The 18,676-nt window shown below is 40.3% G+C and overlaps 1 protein-coding gene across 5 annotated transcripts in view; it reads left to right on the top strand.

Moving 5' to 3' along the window:
• The window catches only part of LOC126272915 (uncharacterized), a 211,172-nt gene that overhangs the window by 148,901 nt on the left and 43,595 nt on the right, over positions 1-18,676 (top strand). For all 5 annotated transcript variants that reach the window (XM_049976200.1, XM_049976201.1, XM_049976203.1 and 2 more), the window contains one exon: positions 10,685-10,784. In XM_049976200.1, coding sequence (XP_049832157.1) covers positions 10,685-10,784 — 100 coding nt within the window. The remainder of the gene's footprint in view (positions 1-10,684; positions 10,785-18,676) is intronic.

Raw genomic sequence — 18,676 nt, forward strand, 5'->3', positions numbered from 1 at the left:
GGAGCCTCCACTGGAATCAAACCAATAAAGAGGTGCCAATCATTGAAGAAGACAGACTGTAAACCATCAGACCATATAGACCTTATTCTACCTGACAGTTCTAATGATTCGACTTCAAAGACAGTGGAATATGAAGTCTACCTTGGGCAACTATCTAGACCCCAGACTAATACTCCAACCATTGTGGGATCTGAACCCAGGCAGAGACACAGAGTATAAGAGAATCTCACTGATAAGTGGCTCCCATGCTAAGTGGAATATCAGTAGGTTCAGGGTGCTCTTGGAGAAAGTGAAATGCCTAGTGCAGGAGCATCTGCTGTGCTTGTGTTTACAAGAAACACATTTTAAAAGTACTGATGCCTCTGTGCTCTGGGGCTGTACCCTCTATCACAAAGATGACCTGACTTTGGGAAGGGCCATGGGAGGCGTAGCTGTGTTAGTCAATAACACTCATCACCTTCTGCTCTATCCCTAGTTACTGATCTGCAAGCAGTTGCAGTTGAAGTTCATTTGGATGAAATGATCAGTATCCGCTTTTTGTATTTACCACCACAAACAGAAATAGATTCCGAGCTCTCACAAATCTTACGGACAATCTCCTCCAGCCATCTGTCTTACTAGTACACTTCAAAGCCCATACAATATTAAGTGCCTCACTCCATGTTTGCTCCAGGGATAAGTTTTAGAGAGTCTCATGCTGTCTCAGGGGCTGTGCATCCTCAACACGGGTCATAGCAGTCATTTCAATGCTGCTGCTCAGCCATCGACCTCTTTTATTACTCCCCCATCATCACAGATTCTCTTTGGTGGGAAGTTACTAATGATCTACATTCCAGTGACCACTTCCAACTTTGGATTCACCTACCAGATGGAGCAATCCTTCAAAGTAAGCTGCCAAGATGGATGATCAGCAGAGATAACTGGATGTAGTTCAGCCAGCTGGCCGAGGCAGTGTCCAGGAATGGATGGACCACATCATAAGAGTGATCCAACATATAGCCGACTTATCCGTTGTGAAGTTCTGAGGTTATCTTTAAAGGCTGCCTGTACCTTGGTGGCTGATGAATGCCGCTCAGCAGCCCATGTGAAGCTTGTGGTTCTATGTCAGTTCAAGTGCCATCCAACAGTTGAAAACCTTGCGACCTTCAGAGTAGTGAGAGCCAGAGCTCAATGTGTCATCAGGTAGAGCAAGGAAAGGTCATGGCAAGCTTCCTTGGTCTCTATCAACTGCTCGACTTGCTCTACAAAAGTTCGGGAAGCCATCAGAACAATTTCTGGTAAATACAATTGGTTACTCATAGCAGTGGTGCTGAAGCAAGGGTGTCTCCTAACAATGCTGCAGACATCGCCCGGATAGTGGCAACACATTTTAAGATGATTGCTGATGAAAGAAGACGAAGTAAATATGAGGGCTATCCACAAAGTACATTACGTTTTGCAATTAAAAATAAATAAAGTATTGTTAAATTTTTTTATTATATACAGATGAAAGCCACACTTAAATACTACTTTTCTACATAGTTGCCATTTAAATTAAGGCACTTATTGTAGCGATGGACGAGCTTGGAAATTCCTTCGTCGTAAAATTTGGCCGCCTGCGCCTTCAACCACGTGGTTACCTATTTTGGGACAGAAAAGGTGTGATTTTTGTGGATTTCCTAGAAACAGGCACTACAATAAACTCTCAAAGGTATTGCCAAACTCTGCACAACCTCCAAAGAGCAATACAAAACAAGCGCAGGGGAAAGTTGGGCTCAAAGATCTTGCTGATTAACGACAATGCCCGGGCCCACACAGCAAATGCCACTCATGAAGTTCTCGCATCTTTTAAGTAGGAGTTGTTTCCTCATCCACCGTACAACCCTGACCTGGCACCGAGTGACTTCCACTTATTCCCAGCAATGAAGAAGTGGTTGGCTATGCAGCGTTTTGATGACGAGGCACAGCTACAAGAAGAGGTAACCACGTGGTTGAAGGCGCAGGCGGCCGAATTTTACGACGAAGGAATTTCCAAGCTCGTCCATCGCTACGATAAGTGCCTTCATTTAAATGGCAACTATGTAGAATAGTAGTATTCAAGTGTGGCTTTCATCTGTATATAATATTAAAAAAATTCAATACTTTATTTATTTTTAATTCCAAAACGTAATATACTTTGTGGATAGCCCCCGTATTCCAGAATTTGAAACCAGAACAGCTGTTACCGTTACCATGAGTGACATAAAAGTAGATATCTTAGGTGTTGCAAAACCACTCACATCACTTACGAAAGGCAAGTCTTCTTGTCCAGATGGTATACCAGCCAGGTTCCTTTCAGAGTACACAGACACATTAGCGCCTATCTTAGCGATCATATACAACCGCTCACTTGACGATAAGTCTGTTCCTAAAGATTGGAGAATAGCACAGGTCACACCAATGTTCTAGAAAGGGGATAGGAGTAACCCATTGAATTCCAGACCAATATCAGTGACCTCAATTTGCTGTAGGATTTTGGAGCATGTATTGTGCTCGAACATTATGAATCACCTTGAAGAAAATGACTTATTGATACATAACCAACACGGATTCAGAAAATATCATTCTTGTGCAATACAGCTAGCTATTTATTCCCCACCGGCCGCGGTGGTCTAGCGGTTCTAGGCGCTCAGTCCAGAACCGCACGACTGCTACGGTTGCAGGTTCGAATCCTGCCTCGGGCATGGATGTGTGTGATGTCCTTAGGTTGGTTAGGTTTAAGTAGTTCTAAGTTCTAGGGGTCTGATGGCCACATGTTAAGTCCCATAGTGCTCAGAGCCATTTGAGCCATTTTTTATTTATTCCCATGAAGTAATGAGTTAGATCGATCCCATATTCCTGAATTTCCAGAGGGCTTTTGATACCGTTCCTCAAAAGTGACTATTAATCAAATTGCGTGCATATGGAGTATTGTCTCAGTTGTGTGACTGGATTCATGATTTCCTCTCAGAGAGGTCACAGTTCATAGTGATAGGCGGTAAATCATCGAGTAGAACAGAAGTGATATCAGGCGTTCCACAAGGTAATGTCATAGGCCCTCTGTGGTTCCTGATATACATAAATGAACTAGGTGATAATCTGAGCAGCCCCCTTAGATTGTTTGCAGATGACGCTGTAATTCACCATCTAGTAAAATCATCAGACTATCAATTCTAATTACAAAATGATCTAGAGAGAATTTCTGTATGGTGCAAAAAGCGGCAAATGGTACTAAACAAAGAAACGTGAGAGGTCATCCACATGAGTACTGAAAGAAATTCAATAAATTTTGGGTATATGATAAATCGCACAAGTCTTAAGGGCTGTCAATTTGACTAAATACCTAGGAATTACAATTACGAGCAACTTAAATTGGAAAGACCATATAGGTAATAGTGTGGGGAAGGCGAAACAAAGACTGCGTTTTTTTGGCAGAACATTTAGAAGATGTGACAAACCCACTAAAGAGACAGCCTACATTACACTTGTCTGTCCTCTGCTGGAATATCGCTGTGTGGTATGGGATCCTTACCAGGTAGGATTGACAGAGAACATCGAAAAAGTGCAAAGAAGGGCAGCTCGTTTCATGTTATCGCACAATAGGGGTGAGAGTGTCACTGATATGATACATGAGTTGGGGTGGCTGTCACTGAAACAAAGGCGTGAGATCTATTTACAAAATTTCAATCACCAACTTTCTCTTCTGAATGTGAAAATATTTTGTTGACACCCACCTACGTAGGGAGATATGATCATAGTAATAAAATAAGAGATCAGAGCTCAAATGGAAAGATTTAGGTGTTTCTTTTTCCCACACGCCATTTGAGAGTGGAATGGTTGAGAAGTAGTATGAAAATGGTTCGATGAACCCTCTGCCATGCGCTTACATGTGAACTGCAGAGGAACCATGTAGATGTAGATGCCAGCCAAGATCCAGCATGCCACTGCTACCTTGCAACATGAAGATGGCTGGGTTGGACTTCAGAACCAATAATAATGAGTCTTGCAGTTACCCTTTCACCTTGTTGGAGCTGGATTTGACACTGTCTGTGGCTCATGACATGTCACCTAATTATGATCAAATCCAGTACAGCATGCTGTGACACTTGCAGACAGCATCAAAGGAAGTCCTCCTAGAATACTGTAATTGGATGTGACAGACAGGACAATTTCCCAACTCAGGGAGGGAGGCAATTTTTATACCTCTCCTTAAACCAGGAAAGGGATGAACTTGTCCCAGTTGTTATTGGAGCATCACTTTAACAAGCTGTATAGGAAAGACCTTTAAGCAACTGGTGAACCATAGTCAGGTCTGGATATTAGAGACCTGGTAGCTCCTTAGGTGCTGTCAATGTGGCTTTACTGATGTTGATTGACTTTTGAAAACTTTACTGAGTTTTCCTATGTAAACAGTATTGTATAAGGATATTCTTTGACATCAATAAGGTGTATGACACTATGCGGAGATCCAGTATCTAGGACTACTCCACTAATGGTTGTCTCCCTACATTCATTTGGTCATTCTTATCATTTTTTTAAACATCCCAGTACTGATTTCTCTTTTTAATTTATCTGTCTTACATATAAGGGACACCATTCTACATTTTAAGGACCCAGTGAGGTTTCTGATCCTCATTTTTTATTCCATACTGTCATGGTTACCACTTCTAAAGGACCTGAAGGCAAGGACCCAGAATGCACTTAATACCTTAAATTGCCTTAGTCATTGGTTTTAAGGAGTGGACAGGGCATGACTGCTCCAGAAAAACAGTTCTTTCATGAGAACATGGCTAGACTCTGGGTGCACACTGTACAGTTCTTGAGACATTCTTACCTAAAGATCATTGACACTATACACCATGAGAGGTTCAGACTAGCCACAGATGCTTACAGGACGAGCCTCAAACCAAGTCACTGCTGATGCTGGGGAATTATCATCACCATCTAGTGGCAATTCCTCAATTTGCATCAAGTGTGTAAGATCCCCACTGTTCCCAATTCACCAGCATACCATACTGTTACTTGTCCAGTTATTGCACTCCTTTTCTCCAACTGTCTATGACCACCAAGGCCATTTGAGATCCAAATGAAGCATGGACTGCAATCATTGGGTATGGAGCTAGTACAAACACAAATGTGGGGTTGGAATCAACTGCCGCTCTGGTTACTGCAGAAGCCCAGAGTAATTTTAGATTTAGTACTATATATGAGAAGCTGCACTCCTGCATGTGTTTTTAATATAATATTTTACAACATGTTAAATGAGCATGACATCTATTCACAGATGGGTTTAACTAGAGGCTCCATGGAAAGCTCTTTTGTTCCTCCTGATTATGTCTTCAAGATCCATTTGTCTTAGGGATTCACTGTAATCAATACAAATTATGCATGAATACCTTAGCATCCGCTGTTTCATTCATGTAGATTGCATGGTCTGCACAGACTTTTTAATTCTTTTTTATTTTATTTTCTTATTTTTTCATGTTCACAAATTGCAACATCTTCTAAACTTTTCATGCTAATTAAGGCCATGGAAGCATGGTGTTTACCGTATTTTAGTAGCAAGAGTCAGAGTTCCTTGTTAATACTGCCTTTTGAGTTATTGTGATGATATTGCCATAAAGTCTTTCACTTTGTAACACATATTACTTTAGATGTCAAATACCAATTGTCATAGATTTAGCTTTAAATCTCTTGCTATATAACAAAATATTTTCATAAAAATTTCCATCGCCTATTCTATCCCATTAGGGGTTCATTTTCCAAAGAAAACAGTGAAACATACATATTTTATTTTTAACTGATAAACTAAATACAAAATTTCATAGATTTAGTTTCAGAAATGATTTTGTAATGAAGTATTCACATAAAAACTTCCATCACCTCTTTGACCCTCTTGAGGAGAGTTTTTTTTTTTTTTTTTACTGAGAAGCCAAATACAAATTTTCTTAGATAAAAAATGCTTTCACAATGAAATATTTTCAGCCCCTGTTTCACCCTCTTAGGGACTGAATTTCCAGAAACACTGAAACATGTATTTTTTTTTATTTCCATCTGAGACGTCAAATACCATTATTCATAGAAGCAGCTTTAGAAATGTTTTAGTAGTGCTTTAATAATGATTTATTTTCAAAATTAATTTTCACCCAATATTTTACACTTTTAGTGATTGAATTTCCAAAAATGCTGAAACAGGTATTTTTTATTTCTGACCAGAAACCAAATACCAATTTCTGTAGTTCTAGCTCCAAAATTGCGTTAATAGCAACATATTTCAAAAAACCTTTCATCCCCTATTTCATCCCCTTAATAGTGGAATTTCAAACAATCCTTTACTAAATGATACCCTTAGTATAAGAGAAAAGATCAGTACCCTTTCAAAATTTCAAGTTTTTATTATCCTCAGCAGTTTGAGCTGGGCACTGATGAATCAGTGAATCAATCAGCCCTATTCCTTCCCCCCCGTGGTTGGTTGAATTTCCAATAACACTGAAATACGCATTTTTTTATTTGTAACTGAGAAGTCAAATACCAGTTGTCACAGATGTAGCTTTTAAAAATGCTTTAGTAGTTCTTTAATAATGATTTAGTTTAAAAAAACAATAATAATAACTTTCAACCACTATTTCACACCCATAGGGATTAAATTTCTAAAAAATCTGGAACACATACACTCCTGGAAATTGAAATAAGAACACCGTGAATTCATTGTCCCAAGAAGGGGAAACTTTATTGACACATTCCTGGGGTCAGATACATCACATGATCACACTGACAGAACCACAGGCACATAGACACAGGCAACAGAGCATGCACAATGTCGGCACTAGTACAGTGTACATTCACCTTTCGCAGCAATACAGGCTGCTATTCTCCCATGGAGACGATCGTAGAGATGCTGGATGTAGTCCTGTGGAATGGCTTACCATGCCATTTCCACCTGGCGCCTCAGTTGGACCAGCGTTCGTGCTGGACGTGCTGACCGCGTGAGACGACACTTCATCCAGTCCCAAACATGCTCAATGGGGGACAGATCCGGAGATCTTGCTGGCCAGGGTAGTTGACTTACACCTTCTAGAGCACGTTGGGTGGCAGGGGATACATGCGGACGTGCATTGTCCTGTTGGAACAGCAAGTTCCCGTGCCGATCTAGGAATGGTAGAACGATGGGTTCGATGAAGGTTTGGATGTACCGTGCACTATTCAGTGTCCCCTCGACGATCACCAGAGGTGTACGGCCAGTGTAGGATATCGCTCCCCACACCATGATGCCGGGTGTTGGCCCTGTGTGCCTCGGTCGTATGCAGTCCTGATTGTGGCGCTCACCTGCACGGCGCCAAACACGCATACGACCGTCATTGGCACCAAGGCAGAAGCAACTCTCATCGCTGAAGACGACACGTCTCCATTCGTCCCTCCATTCACGCCTGTTGCGACACCACTGGAGGCGGGCTGCACAATGTTGGGGCGTGAGCGGAAGACGGCCTAACGGTGTGCGGGACCGTAGCCCAGCTTCATGGAGACGGTTGCGAATGGTCCTCGCCGATACCCCAGGAGCAACAGTGTCCCTAATTTGCTGGGAAGTGGCGGTGCGGTCCCCTACGGCACTGCGTAGGGTCCCACGGTCTTGGCGTGCATCCGTGCGTCACTGCGGTCCGGTCCCAGGTCGACGGGCACGTGCACCTTCCGCCGACCACTGGCGACAACATCGATGTACTGTGGAGACCTCACGCCCCACGTGTTGAGCAATTTAGCGGTACGTCCACCCGGCCTCCCGCATGCCCACTATACGTCCTCGCTCAAAGTCCGTCAACTGCACATAGGGTTCACGTCCACGCTGTCGTGGCATGCTACCAGGGTTAAAGACTGCGATGGAGCTCCGTATGCCACAGCAAACTGGCTGACACTGACGGCGGCGGTGCACAAATGCTGCGCAGCTAGCGCCATTCGACGGCCAACACTGCGGTTCCTGGTGTGTCCGCTGTGCCGTGCGTGTGGTCATTGCTTGTACAGCCCTCTCGCAGTGTCCGGAGCAAGTATGGTGGGTCTGACACACCGGTGTCAATGTGTTCTTTTTTCCATTTCCAGGAGTGTATTTCTTTATTTCTGACCAAGAAACTGAGTACTAATTGATGTAGCTTTAAAATAGCCAAAATAGGGATGTTTTTTTTCAAAAAACATTTTATCCCCTATCTCACCCCCTTAAGGGTAAAATTTCGAAAAATTCTGTCATATTCAATGCCTACAGTGCAAGGTCAACACCCTCTCCAAATTTCAAGTTTATCTCCGTAGCAGTTTGGGCTGGGCAACAATGAGTCAGTCAGTCAGGACATTTCCTTTTATATGTAGAGACTCTGAAGGCACTGGAGCTGATGAGGTGCATTACAATTGCTAAACTCCTGATCTGTTCTGAGTTATTGAATGTCCTTAACTCTCTACAACACTTGTATCCAGCAGATAAAATAGTCCAGAGTATCAGGGTACCCTTCTCCACCTGAGAAGGCTAGAGATTGAGATGTCTTCCTGCTGGACTCCAGGGGTGGCGGATGTAGCAGCAACATGAGTGAGCTCACATCTTTACAAGACAAATTTGGTGTGTTGAAGGTGACTGACTAGTTCTTACTTGATATAACCTGCAAGATTAATCTGTTGTGAAACAGTGTCTTTCAAAAATGGCATTGTAGAAAGATGGCTTGCAGATTTTTCAGTGATCTGGCACATACGGTTTTATTAAATTCTCTGGTACACTTCAGCCACATGTGCAGCGAGATAACTGACCTAATATGGTGTTGGTGCATCTTTACACGTATCATGGAACTATTTTGTTTCAACACCTTGAAGCCAGTGCTCCAAATCAGACAGTCAGTGTATTTTGTAGTAGCTTCACTTATCTGTTGATTGACATGTGGAACAGCAAATATAATAGGCAAACAGCACTTCATACTTTTAAAGCATTCCAAATCAACTAAATACAGGAAAGAAATGCCAAGTGCCCAAAAGGAGTGACATTGATTTCCCTTCATGATGGTAGGTGTTTAGCTATGGTTTCACCAAAATACTAAAGAAAACTTTTAATCTCTCCCCAATGTACCTTCCTCATTCTATTTCTCCCTACTTTCTGTGAGAGACTAGTTTGCAGTGCTGGAGTCATCTGTGAGTTGGGAGGCAGCAATTGCTTCGTTTCCCCGGAACAACAGTGGTTCATCACCTCACCAAGGATCATAAGGTAGGCTTGCAGAGGCCCAAAGTTTTCACATCAGCGATGGCAAAGACAAGGCAGCAGCAGATTTCATCAGATCTTGTTGGCTATAGCATCACAGACCGTAGTCATCTCAAAAGGCTGCGGTCGGAGTGTCACATGGCTCACCTTGGTACTAGTTGCTGAAACACTGACTCATAACTGAGAGAAACTGAAAGCTAAACTATGGAAGTCAGGGTATAAGTACTTGCTGGGCTATACCAATGATGTTATCCTGTAGTGGGCAAGATTGAATGTGTCCTAGTTTTTTTTATCTGAGCAGTACTCTTGGTAACTTCAGAATGACACCTCATCAGATGTGTGACTCTAATGGTTTAACCAGTTTCTTTTTGTTTTTATTTATTTAACCTGATAAATTTATTTGAAATCCTGGGAACTGCAACACCTTCAGTAAATCTCTTGAGAATCAGTAATGCATTTTTTGTGGCATCTTTAACCTCAAGATCTTGTATGTGGTAAAGTCCAATAACTCCCCTACAATTTTCAGATTTAAAATGAGATGGTTGTAGGATTCTAGTCACATTTGGATGCAAAGATGATAGTACTATGCACATTTCAGAGTGGAGTTCAGTCATTTGGTATGTTAATTGCATTGTCCATTTACCAAGAGGCACGAGTACATTCCTTTTAGCATTTGAAGAGACCTTTTAGCATTTGAAGAGAGACTTTGTCGGTGCATTTCGCAGCTGGTCATAATTCATTTTGATATTTATAAAATTAAAAAAAAAAACAAAAAAAAAAAAAAAAAAAAAACGTATAATATCATGCATTCACACTGACAATTATAGTGCATATGACAATGAATGGTGCTGAATATGGATATTTGCAATCAGTGCTACCAATGTTAAAGTGAACACATATAACACTTTGCAAAATAGAATTATTGGTGATTAATTAACAGTGAAGATGTATATTGTTTAAATGAAAATATAAAATAGTGGAAAAAATTGCACAGCTACTGCCACAAAAGTGAAAGTTACTGGAAGTATTCTGCTTGTAGTAATGCTTTTCAAGCTTTTATTTATACAGGTTACATATCAAAGTCTTTTCAGGAAATGCCCCTAACTTTAAAAGAATGTATGTAAAGGAGAACATTAGTGAAAGCAAAAGTTAAGAAGTAGCTTAAGCCGTAGCTTAAGAAACAGCTTTGTTCAGCATAAGGTTGTTGTAGTATGAGAAATCAATCAACTGTGGTAGTAAACAGAGAGCTCACAGTTAACAACTCTAGGACCACCATAGCAGTTATAGATCAGTATGACTCAATTATATATCTGATGTTCAATAAACACTAACTATGAGGAAGAATGTAACTAAGGTGCCAATGAGTGTGTTAATGCCAACCACCACGTAATTACCTATATGCTATTTTCATCACCATTTAGTGCTTCAGTCAAGTCATTCCTATTGGTTATCTTTCTTCTTTTCTAGCTTTAAGGATTCTTTATGATATACCAGATATATCATGGAAGAAGATTATTGACAAATGTCTGCAGCAGCTTCGGCATCGGGTCAGGAGAGGCAACATGATGTGAGTGACTTACATGATTTATTACCAATTTTTGTAACTCACTGAGGGTATTTATTTATTTGTAAGAAATTACTTTTTAAAATTAGTCAATAGTATTTCACTTTTTCATTTGTGAAGAAACTATTAATTGCCCTTCTGCTTGTTGCCTCAAATCCAGAAAGAACTAGGATGTTAAGCACTGGAAAGCTTATCATTTGTTTGTCATCATACCAAGGAAATATTGTATATGTTCTTTATCTCAGTTAATAATTAAATGATCTTGACATGACAGAAAAAACTCAGAATCCAGCTGATTTCAACAAGCCTTTTTTTAGAACTGTTTAGCAACACAATGTTCAAAATTGCTTACAAAATACATGGCTTACTCTATACCAGAATATTACTCAAGCATGTGGAAACTGTATTAGATCAATAAGGCCATACCAACTGTTTATTCCATCCTTCTGAAACTAGACTTGTAAGTATGTAAATGCCTGCACAGGTGAATTACATTTTTTTGCTTTTAATTTGTAATACCATGACACATCAAGTGTGCTTGTAACATGGATCCACAGATGATTACTACTACTACTATTACTGTTATTACTACCACCACAGACCTTGAACATGTCCTATGAATCGAACAATGAATGGCCGAAACAATGCAAGAGACACTCCCAATATGGATGGTTACCTGCAGTGTTATTATAAAATATGTGCTTTTTGAAATACCTTTAAAATCTATAATTTTTGCTTCTGTGCACCCTCAGGATGCGGGTACTGTTGTTTTCTTTAGTTCTAACGGTAGAAGGAGTTGTAGTGTGAGCATGGGATGGTCTTTTGGGAAAGGCTCTTCTACCAAACCAGTTGTGCATCAGATAAAAATAAAGCATTGTTTATAAAAAGTCATTTGGATGCTGCTGCACATAGGTGTGTGGCTAAAGTGATGGAACTTTTGTGAGCCATTATCTGAATTTTTTGTCCAAGTTCCTACCTGAATTTGGGTCTAAGGATAAACAGCAATCCATAGCGTGCTATTTCTGGGATGGTGAGTGTTACAACCCCCTACTGAGTAAACCAAATGGGAATGAATAATAGAAATTATAGATAGAGGATACCAGACAGGTAGGGTTACAAACCAGACAGGGGGGTGGATGATAAGTATGGGTGGAAATGTTAGACCTCCAAACAGAAGTGAAGGACAGCATTACCTTGAGAGAGAAGGTCTGAGAAACAAGAATTAGCTCCTGCTGTTGCGTGGGCAGGAACGGTATTGAGAAGAGAACCACACAATAATGGACATTGGGTGAACTACAGACAGTAGGATACAGATTGAAAAGGGAGCAGAGTTGGAAGCAAAGACTTCTTTTAGATGCAGAAGAAGAGGAACAATCAAGATCATTAAAAATAAGGAATAACCAGCTAAATATGTAGTTTTAGATGAAGAGAAAGATAGTTTCCCTGCATGAAGGGAAATACCTTCAGGTGGCTGAAGCAGAGCAGTTTTAGTGAAAGTTGCATGGAGAGTGTGTAACAGTGAGATGGCAGTAGTTATGCACTGACAATATTATGAAAAAGGACAGCTTCCTACTCATTATATAGAAGAGGTGTTGAATTGCAGACAGGTTCAACAAAAAGACTGCTAAATATCTGAGTCTATGCTCCAAAGGCCTCCTAACATAGAAAACTCACCACATATCATGCAGGCACAAGTCACATACATATGACCACTGTCTGGCCACTGAGACCAGATTGTGCTTGGTGGGAGAAGCAATCTGGGTGGTGGGGGTGTGAAGAGGAGGCTGGGCCAGAGAAGGGGAGGAATAGCAGGGTAGGGGTGGGGGAGGCTGTAGTGTTACTTGTGGGAGCATACAGGGGCATGATGGAGATAAGGTAGAGCTGCTATGTGCAGTAGGGTCATTTGAGGGGGGCAAGGAGGGGGAAGGAGAGTGGAAAAGGAGAGAAGTAGAGGAGGGGTGGGGGAGGGAGAAGAAGGGAGACTGTTGTGTTGGTGGAATAAAAGGCAGTGTAGTGCTGGAGCAGGAGCAGAGGGAATGGGTGGGGAAAGGAAAGGGACCAATGAAGTTTGAGGCAAGGGGGTTACAGAAATGTTGGATACATTGCAGGAAGAGTCCCACATGCACAATTCAGAAAAGTTGGTGTTTGTAGGAAAGATACATATGGCACAGGCTGTGAAGCAGTCATTGAAGTGAAGAATGTTGTGTTGCACAGCATTTTCAGCAACTGGGTGGTTCAGCTGTCTCTTGTCCACAGTTTGTCAGTGACCATTCGTGACAGACAGCTTTTTGGTTGTCATGCCTATGTTGATGACAGAATAATGGTTGCAGCTTAGTTTGTAGATCACATGACTACTTTCACAGGTAGCCCTGCCTTTGATGAGATAGGTGATGCTTGTGACAAGAATGGAGTAGGTGGTGGTGGGAGGATGTATGGAAGAGGTCTTGCATCTAGGTCTATTACTGGTATATGAATCACGAGGCAAGGAGTTGGGTGAAGGGATGGAATAGGGATGGATGTTCAGTAGGTGATGGAATACTATCATGGGAAGGATGGTAGGTAGGATATTCCTCATATCAGGGCATGACGAGATGTAGTTGAAACCCAGTGAAGAATGTGATTCAGTCGCTCCAGTCCTGGTACCGAGTCACGGGGGAAGTGCTCCTTTGTGGCAGGATGGTGGGAATGTGAAAGGTGGTAGGTCACCAAAAGACACTGCATAAGAGATCTGTTTCTGTACAAGGATGCAAGAGTAATTTTTGTCTCTTGAGACCTTAGTGGGACCCTTGGTATATTTGGAGGAGGACTGCTCATCACTAAAGATGCAATGGTCATGTTTAGCTTGGCTGTATGGAAGAGACTTCTTGGTTTGGAATGGGTGGCAGCTGTCAAAGTGGTTGGTAGGTTTGATGTGGATGGAGGTACCGATGCAGCCACCTTTGAGGTGGAGATTGACATTGAGGAGGACCAGGTGAAGTGAAGTGAAGTGAGTGGGGGAGGAGATATTGAGGTCCTGGAGGAATGTGGATATGGTGTCCTCACCCTTAGTCCAGGTCACAAAGATATCATCAATGAATCAGAAACAAGTGAAGGGCTTGGGTTTCGTTGTGGTTGGGAATGATTTCTCTAGGCACCCCATGAATGGGTTGGCATAGAATGGTGCATGTGCATGCCCAATGCTGTACCATGGGTATGTTTGTAGGTGGTGCCTTCAAAGGTGAAGTAATTTTGGGTGAGAATATAGTTTTGGTAACCAGGAAGGAGGCTGTAGGTTTGGTATAGGTAGTGTTCAGTAGCAGTAAGGCCACAGGCATAGGGGATGTTAGGTAGAGGGAGGTGGCAGTGGTATTGATGAGCAGGGCATTGTGTGTAAAGGAACGGCAACTATGGAGAGTCATTGGAGGAAATCGTTGGTGTCTCTGATACTGGTGGCTAGGTTATGGGTAATAGGCTGAAGTTGTTGGCCTACAAGAGTAGAGATTTTCCCAGTGGGAGCACAATCACCAGCCACTATGTCATCCTGGGTGATTGGGTTATGGACTTTAGGAATCATGAAGAAGATGGAAGTGCAGGGAATGGGAGGAATGGGAGAGGTGAGTAGAGAGATAGTCTCAGGGAGGAAGGTTCTGGGAGCGACCTAACGATTTGGGAAGAGACTAGAGATCCTGTTGTGTTTCTGGAATGGGGTCATTTAGCAAATGCAGATGCGTCAGTTGGTAAACTGTAGTCCAATCAGGATGGAATGGAAGAATATTTGAGACAAGAGTGTGAAAATAAAGTGGAGGGATTGTTTGGTGATGAAGAAGAGATAGAAGGTGATGATGATGAGAAAGGGCAAGATATTATACAGGACTTTGGTTTTGACAAGGACAATGTGTTAGTAAAGCCAAACACACTGACAAATGGGTTCTCTATAGACAAAGTAAAATTGCCAGAAATGAAGGTTGGTGGAGAAAATGTAGGCATTTGTTTTTTGTGAAGACAGTGTTTTTAGTAAATCTGAACATATCAGTGAATTGTCAGTCAAGGACAAAGTCTAATAGTCACAGAACAACTGAATCAGTGCTGCATTCTGAATCTGTTGGACAGGTTGGAAAATCTGTGGAACATACACAACAGTGGAGGAAGGGTTAAGTTGACTGTGCTTTGAGAAAGCAGATAATGGCAATTCATAGACAAAGGGCAGTCCTCAGTGGATGAAGTAAAAGAAAACCATTTAGAATAAAGGATGAAGCTGTGAAGACTTTACTAGGTACAAGAAGTAAAATTAATGCTTTACCAGAAAGCTTCTATAATCACACAAGAAGTAAAATTAATGTTTTACCAGAAAGCTTCTATAATCACATCAAAGAGAAAAGAGAGATTGTACAGATTGCTGTCTTGGAGATTAGGTCTAAGTAAAAGACCTCAGGACATTAACTCATGTTCAGTGGATACATATGGGGCAAATTCAAAGCCCCCAAGCCATTGCAATGGTATTTTGGTGTTTTGATATAATAATACAATTATTTAAGATCAGACATGTTTTCTTTAACTACTAAAGTGATTGATATCTTTAACTAATCATGGGTAAAGAATTGTTTCATGTTTCAGCTATTTAACTACATTGGAAAGCAATTGGTTTGGTGAAATGTTGATTGTGTGCCATCAGTGCACCATCATTTACACATTTGTGTTTGTACAAGTTGAAGCTTAGATTCTAAATTTTGAATTATGAAAGCCAATTACTGTTTCTGTATAATGCAAATCATTTGTTGTATTATACATCATATTATCACAGTCTGCCGTCACCTAGCTATTTCGCTCCCCAAAGATGACTCTTCACCTGACTCTAAAAGAAATAAAAAAATAGCAGGTAAAGTAGCTATCTTTGGCCGATTAGGAGTTTTATACCATTTAAAATTTGATTATTTATATTTTTTAATGTGTTGCTGCTGTGGTCACTTGGATGTGTCCTGTCTCCAAACAATTAGCTTATGGAGCATTAAAATTTATTCACTTTATATGCATTCATTTATTTGAAGTGATACATTACAATGTCAATGACTGGTTGGAAAGAACCCAGTAAAAATAACTCAAGAATTGGATGATACAGTTGTAGTTCTTTTTCTGAGAGGCAGTGGAAGGAGTCGCATCTGTGGGAAAGAGAGAAAAGTTAATCAGGAGTGGCTATTATTTGTGAATTCAGAGGCTTGTCTAAGGATGTAAAAGCAACAGTAATACAAGTGGTAACTGCATGTAGGATTTAATTAAATAAATGTAAAGAATACTCTGTGGAAATGAAGGCAGACAGGAGTGTGTGGAAGTTGAGCTGCATTGATTTGAAAGATGAGAATGTGTTGATTTAAGAGTGTAAGGAAAAGAGACATTAAATATTATTGAAGGAGAAGAGAGAAATAGAGGATTATGGGAGATGAATAATGATGTATGGAGGAGTAAGCAGTGAGTTAAATTATTGTAGGTGATCCTTCTCAGAAACATAAATAAATATTTTCTGATATATCTGCAATCCAAGAAGTGATTAAGCTTGAGGGACATTCTAGATATGAAGCTATATTGAAAGGGAGGAAGCATGTGGTGCAGAATGTTAGGAGAAGTATGAGCTTTAATTTGAAACATTAAGTTGATGACACAGAAGAACTAGGTGATTCAAATGGCAGCTGAGAGAACTTAGAGTAAATTTCTTAGGGATTCAGGTGTCAAGGAGGACTTTACATATGTATGATAGTTTTCTTTGTAAAATCAAACAATGGAAAATCCAGAATGAAGTGACAGCAATATGAAAAGGACAGAATGCTATTTATCATATAAAGGAGACATTGAGTCACAGACTGGCACAGTATAAAGACTGTTATATATTTGAGCTTTTGAGGAAAAGACATTCTTCTAAAGTAGAAAACACAAACACACGCATTCACACAGGCACAGCTCAAACACATATGACCACTACCTCTGGCCAGGGAGGATGGACTGCCTCAGAGACAGTGGCCACTGATAGTGGTCATGTGTTTGTGAGTTGTGATTTTGCGAATGTGTGTGTGCTTTCTACTTTGGAAGAAGGTCTTTTGGCTGAAAGCTCAAATGTATAGCAGCCTTTTTGTTGTGCCTGTCACTGAGTAGAAATCCATCCTTTTCATAACATTGTTGTAGTTTTCTTTGTAACACATTAATGAAGTTAGATGACTTGGAGGCATGAGGAGAATGGTTATTAGTACATGATATAATGCAGAGCGGGCCAAAGAGGGTCCAGGAAATGGAATTTGTGGTAATTGATTATGTAAGTTTAAAAGTGACATTGGATTAATGATAATGGTTGGGAATCTTAATTCAATTAAAAAGAGAGGAGGGAGGGGGGGAGATTGGAGCATATCTTAAAGTGAAAATCAATGTGAACCAGACAAAAAAAAGTAAATTGTTAATAGTAAGTGACTCAGCAGAGAGAGGAGGTAGTATTATGGTAAACAGTCATGTATCCCATGAGAGATATTTTGGACAGTATGAATTTGACTAAATGAAGTATGTGTTGTAAGAGGGTTGCTTTGGCGAAACAGTTAGCAAATCATTTGAAGAACATATTGTTTTGAAATGATGACAAATTGCAATAGTAATCTTCCTGCACACACACTTTATATCTGTATGTTAATGCAGTAGTACCAATAAATTAAATACACATGAACATCTTGGACAAAACAAGTACTAATGAGCCAGAATGATAAGAGGTTTCTTAGACCATTCAAGTTAGTTGGATTTGATATTATTTCTAAATTGAGGAAAGTTGTCCAGGTGTACATTTTTAAACATTGTTGTTTGAAAGGTGCATTTTCATGGGTGTAGGAGCCAAATTGCATCCAATAGAGACAGTGCAAACAACTGTATAAATTTTATTGCTTTTGAATATATTCAATTTTGTTCTAACTGTCCACTAATGCTGAATTTCAAAAGTGTTTTAACTTTTCACATCATATAAAAAATAAATCGATCCTAACTAAAACCCTCCAAATATCTGAGAGATGCCCATGATCATATTTGTCATACTTCTCTTGATCACCAAATATTGTTTCATTAGATTTATGTAATATGTTCACTGTAAAAATCATAGACTATCTTTTGCTGTGACTATTAAGAAAAATAAGTGGGAAATCTCAGACAAACCAAATAATATAATGAAATATAATAAAAAATATATAAATAATAAAAATGTTTTTGCATATCTCCTGCACATGATGAAAAATGTCATCTTGAGGTCTACCTTACGTTTTGATACGGTAACTGAGGGAGAAACAGGAACTAATGTGAGATTGAGATCTGAAATAATCATATTTATGATAAAACAGTATGCAGTGTTGATATTGTAGGTGAGACATGTTGTGTTGCAGTGGTTCCTGAAATGGTAAAAAAGGTGGCCAATAGTTATATTTTATTCAACACTGAAGCTGCTGGCATAAAAAGCTAAGTTATATATTTTGAAAGCAGGAATGAGATAAGGAGACAATGAGATTTTCCTTTACCTCTAAAAAAAGAATTGTTTCAAGACCTATTGCAAAGGAACTTTCAGATTCAGGTTTCCCTTTATTTCTGTCACCTAGATTTGGCGAAATTCTACAAATTGATGAAGAAAGGAGGGAAATCATCACAAGTGAAACCAAAATGATACAAACATGCAGAAGAAATGTACAGTGTGGCAGGAGGAAAAGAAATGTCAAGTGAAAATATATACGTGTAATTTGTGTGGAGTCTCTCTCTCTCTCTCTCTCTCTCTCTCTCTCTCTCTCTCTCTCTCTCTCTCTCTCTCTCTCTATCTCTCCCTCCCTCCCTCCCTTCCTCTCTTTCTTTCCCTCCTCTCCCTTTGCAGCCCCCTCTGCAACCTCTCCACCACCCTCCCTCCCACACCAAAC

This window comes from Schistocerca gregaria, chromosome 5 (genome assembly GCF_023897955.1).
Source record: "Schistocerca gregaria isolate iqSchGreg1 chromosome 5, iqSchGreg1.2, whole genome shotgun sequence".
Classification (NCBI taxonomy): domain Eukaryota; kingdom Metazoa; phylum Arthropoda; class Insecta; order Orthoptera; family Acrididae; genus Schistocerca; species Schistocerca gregaria.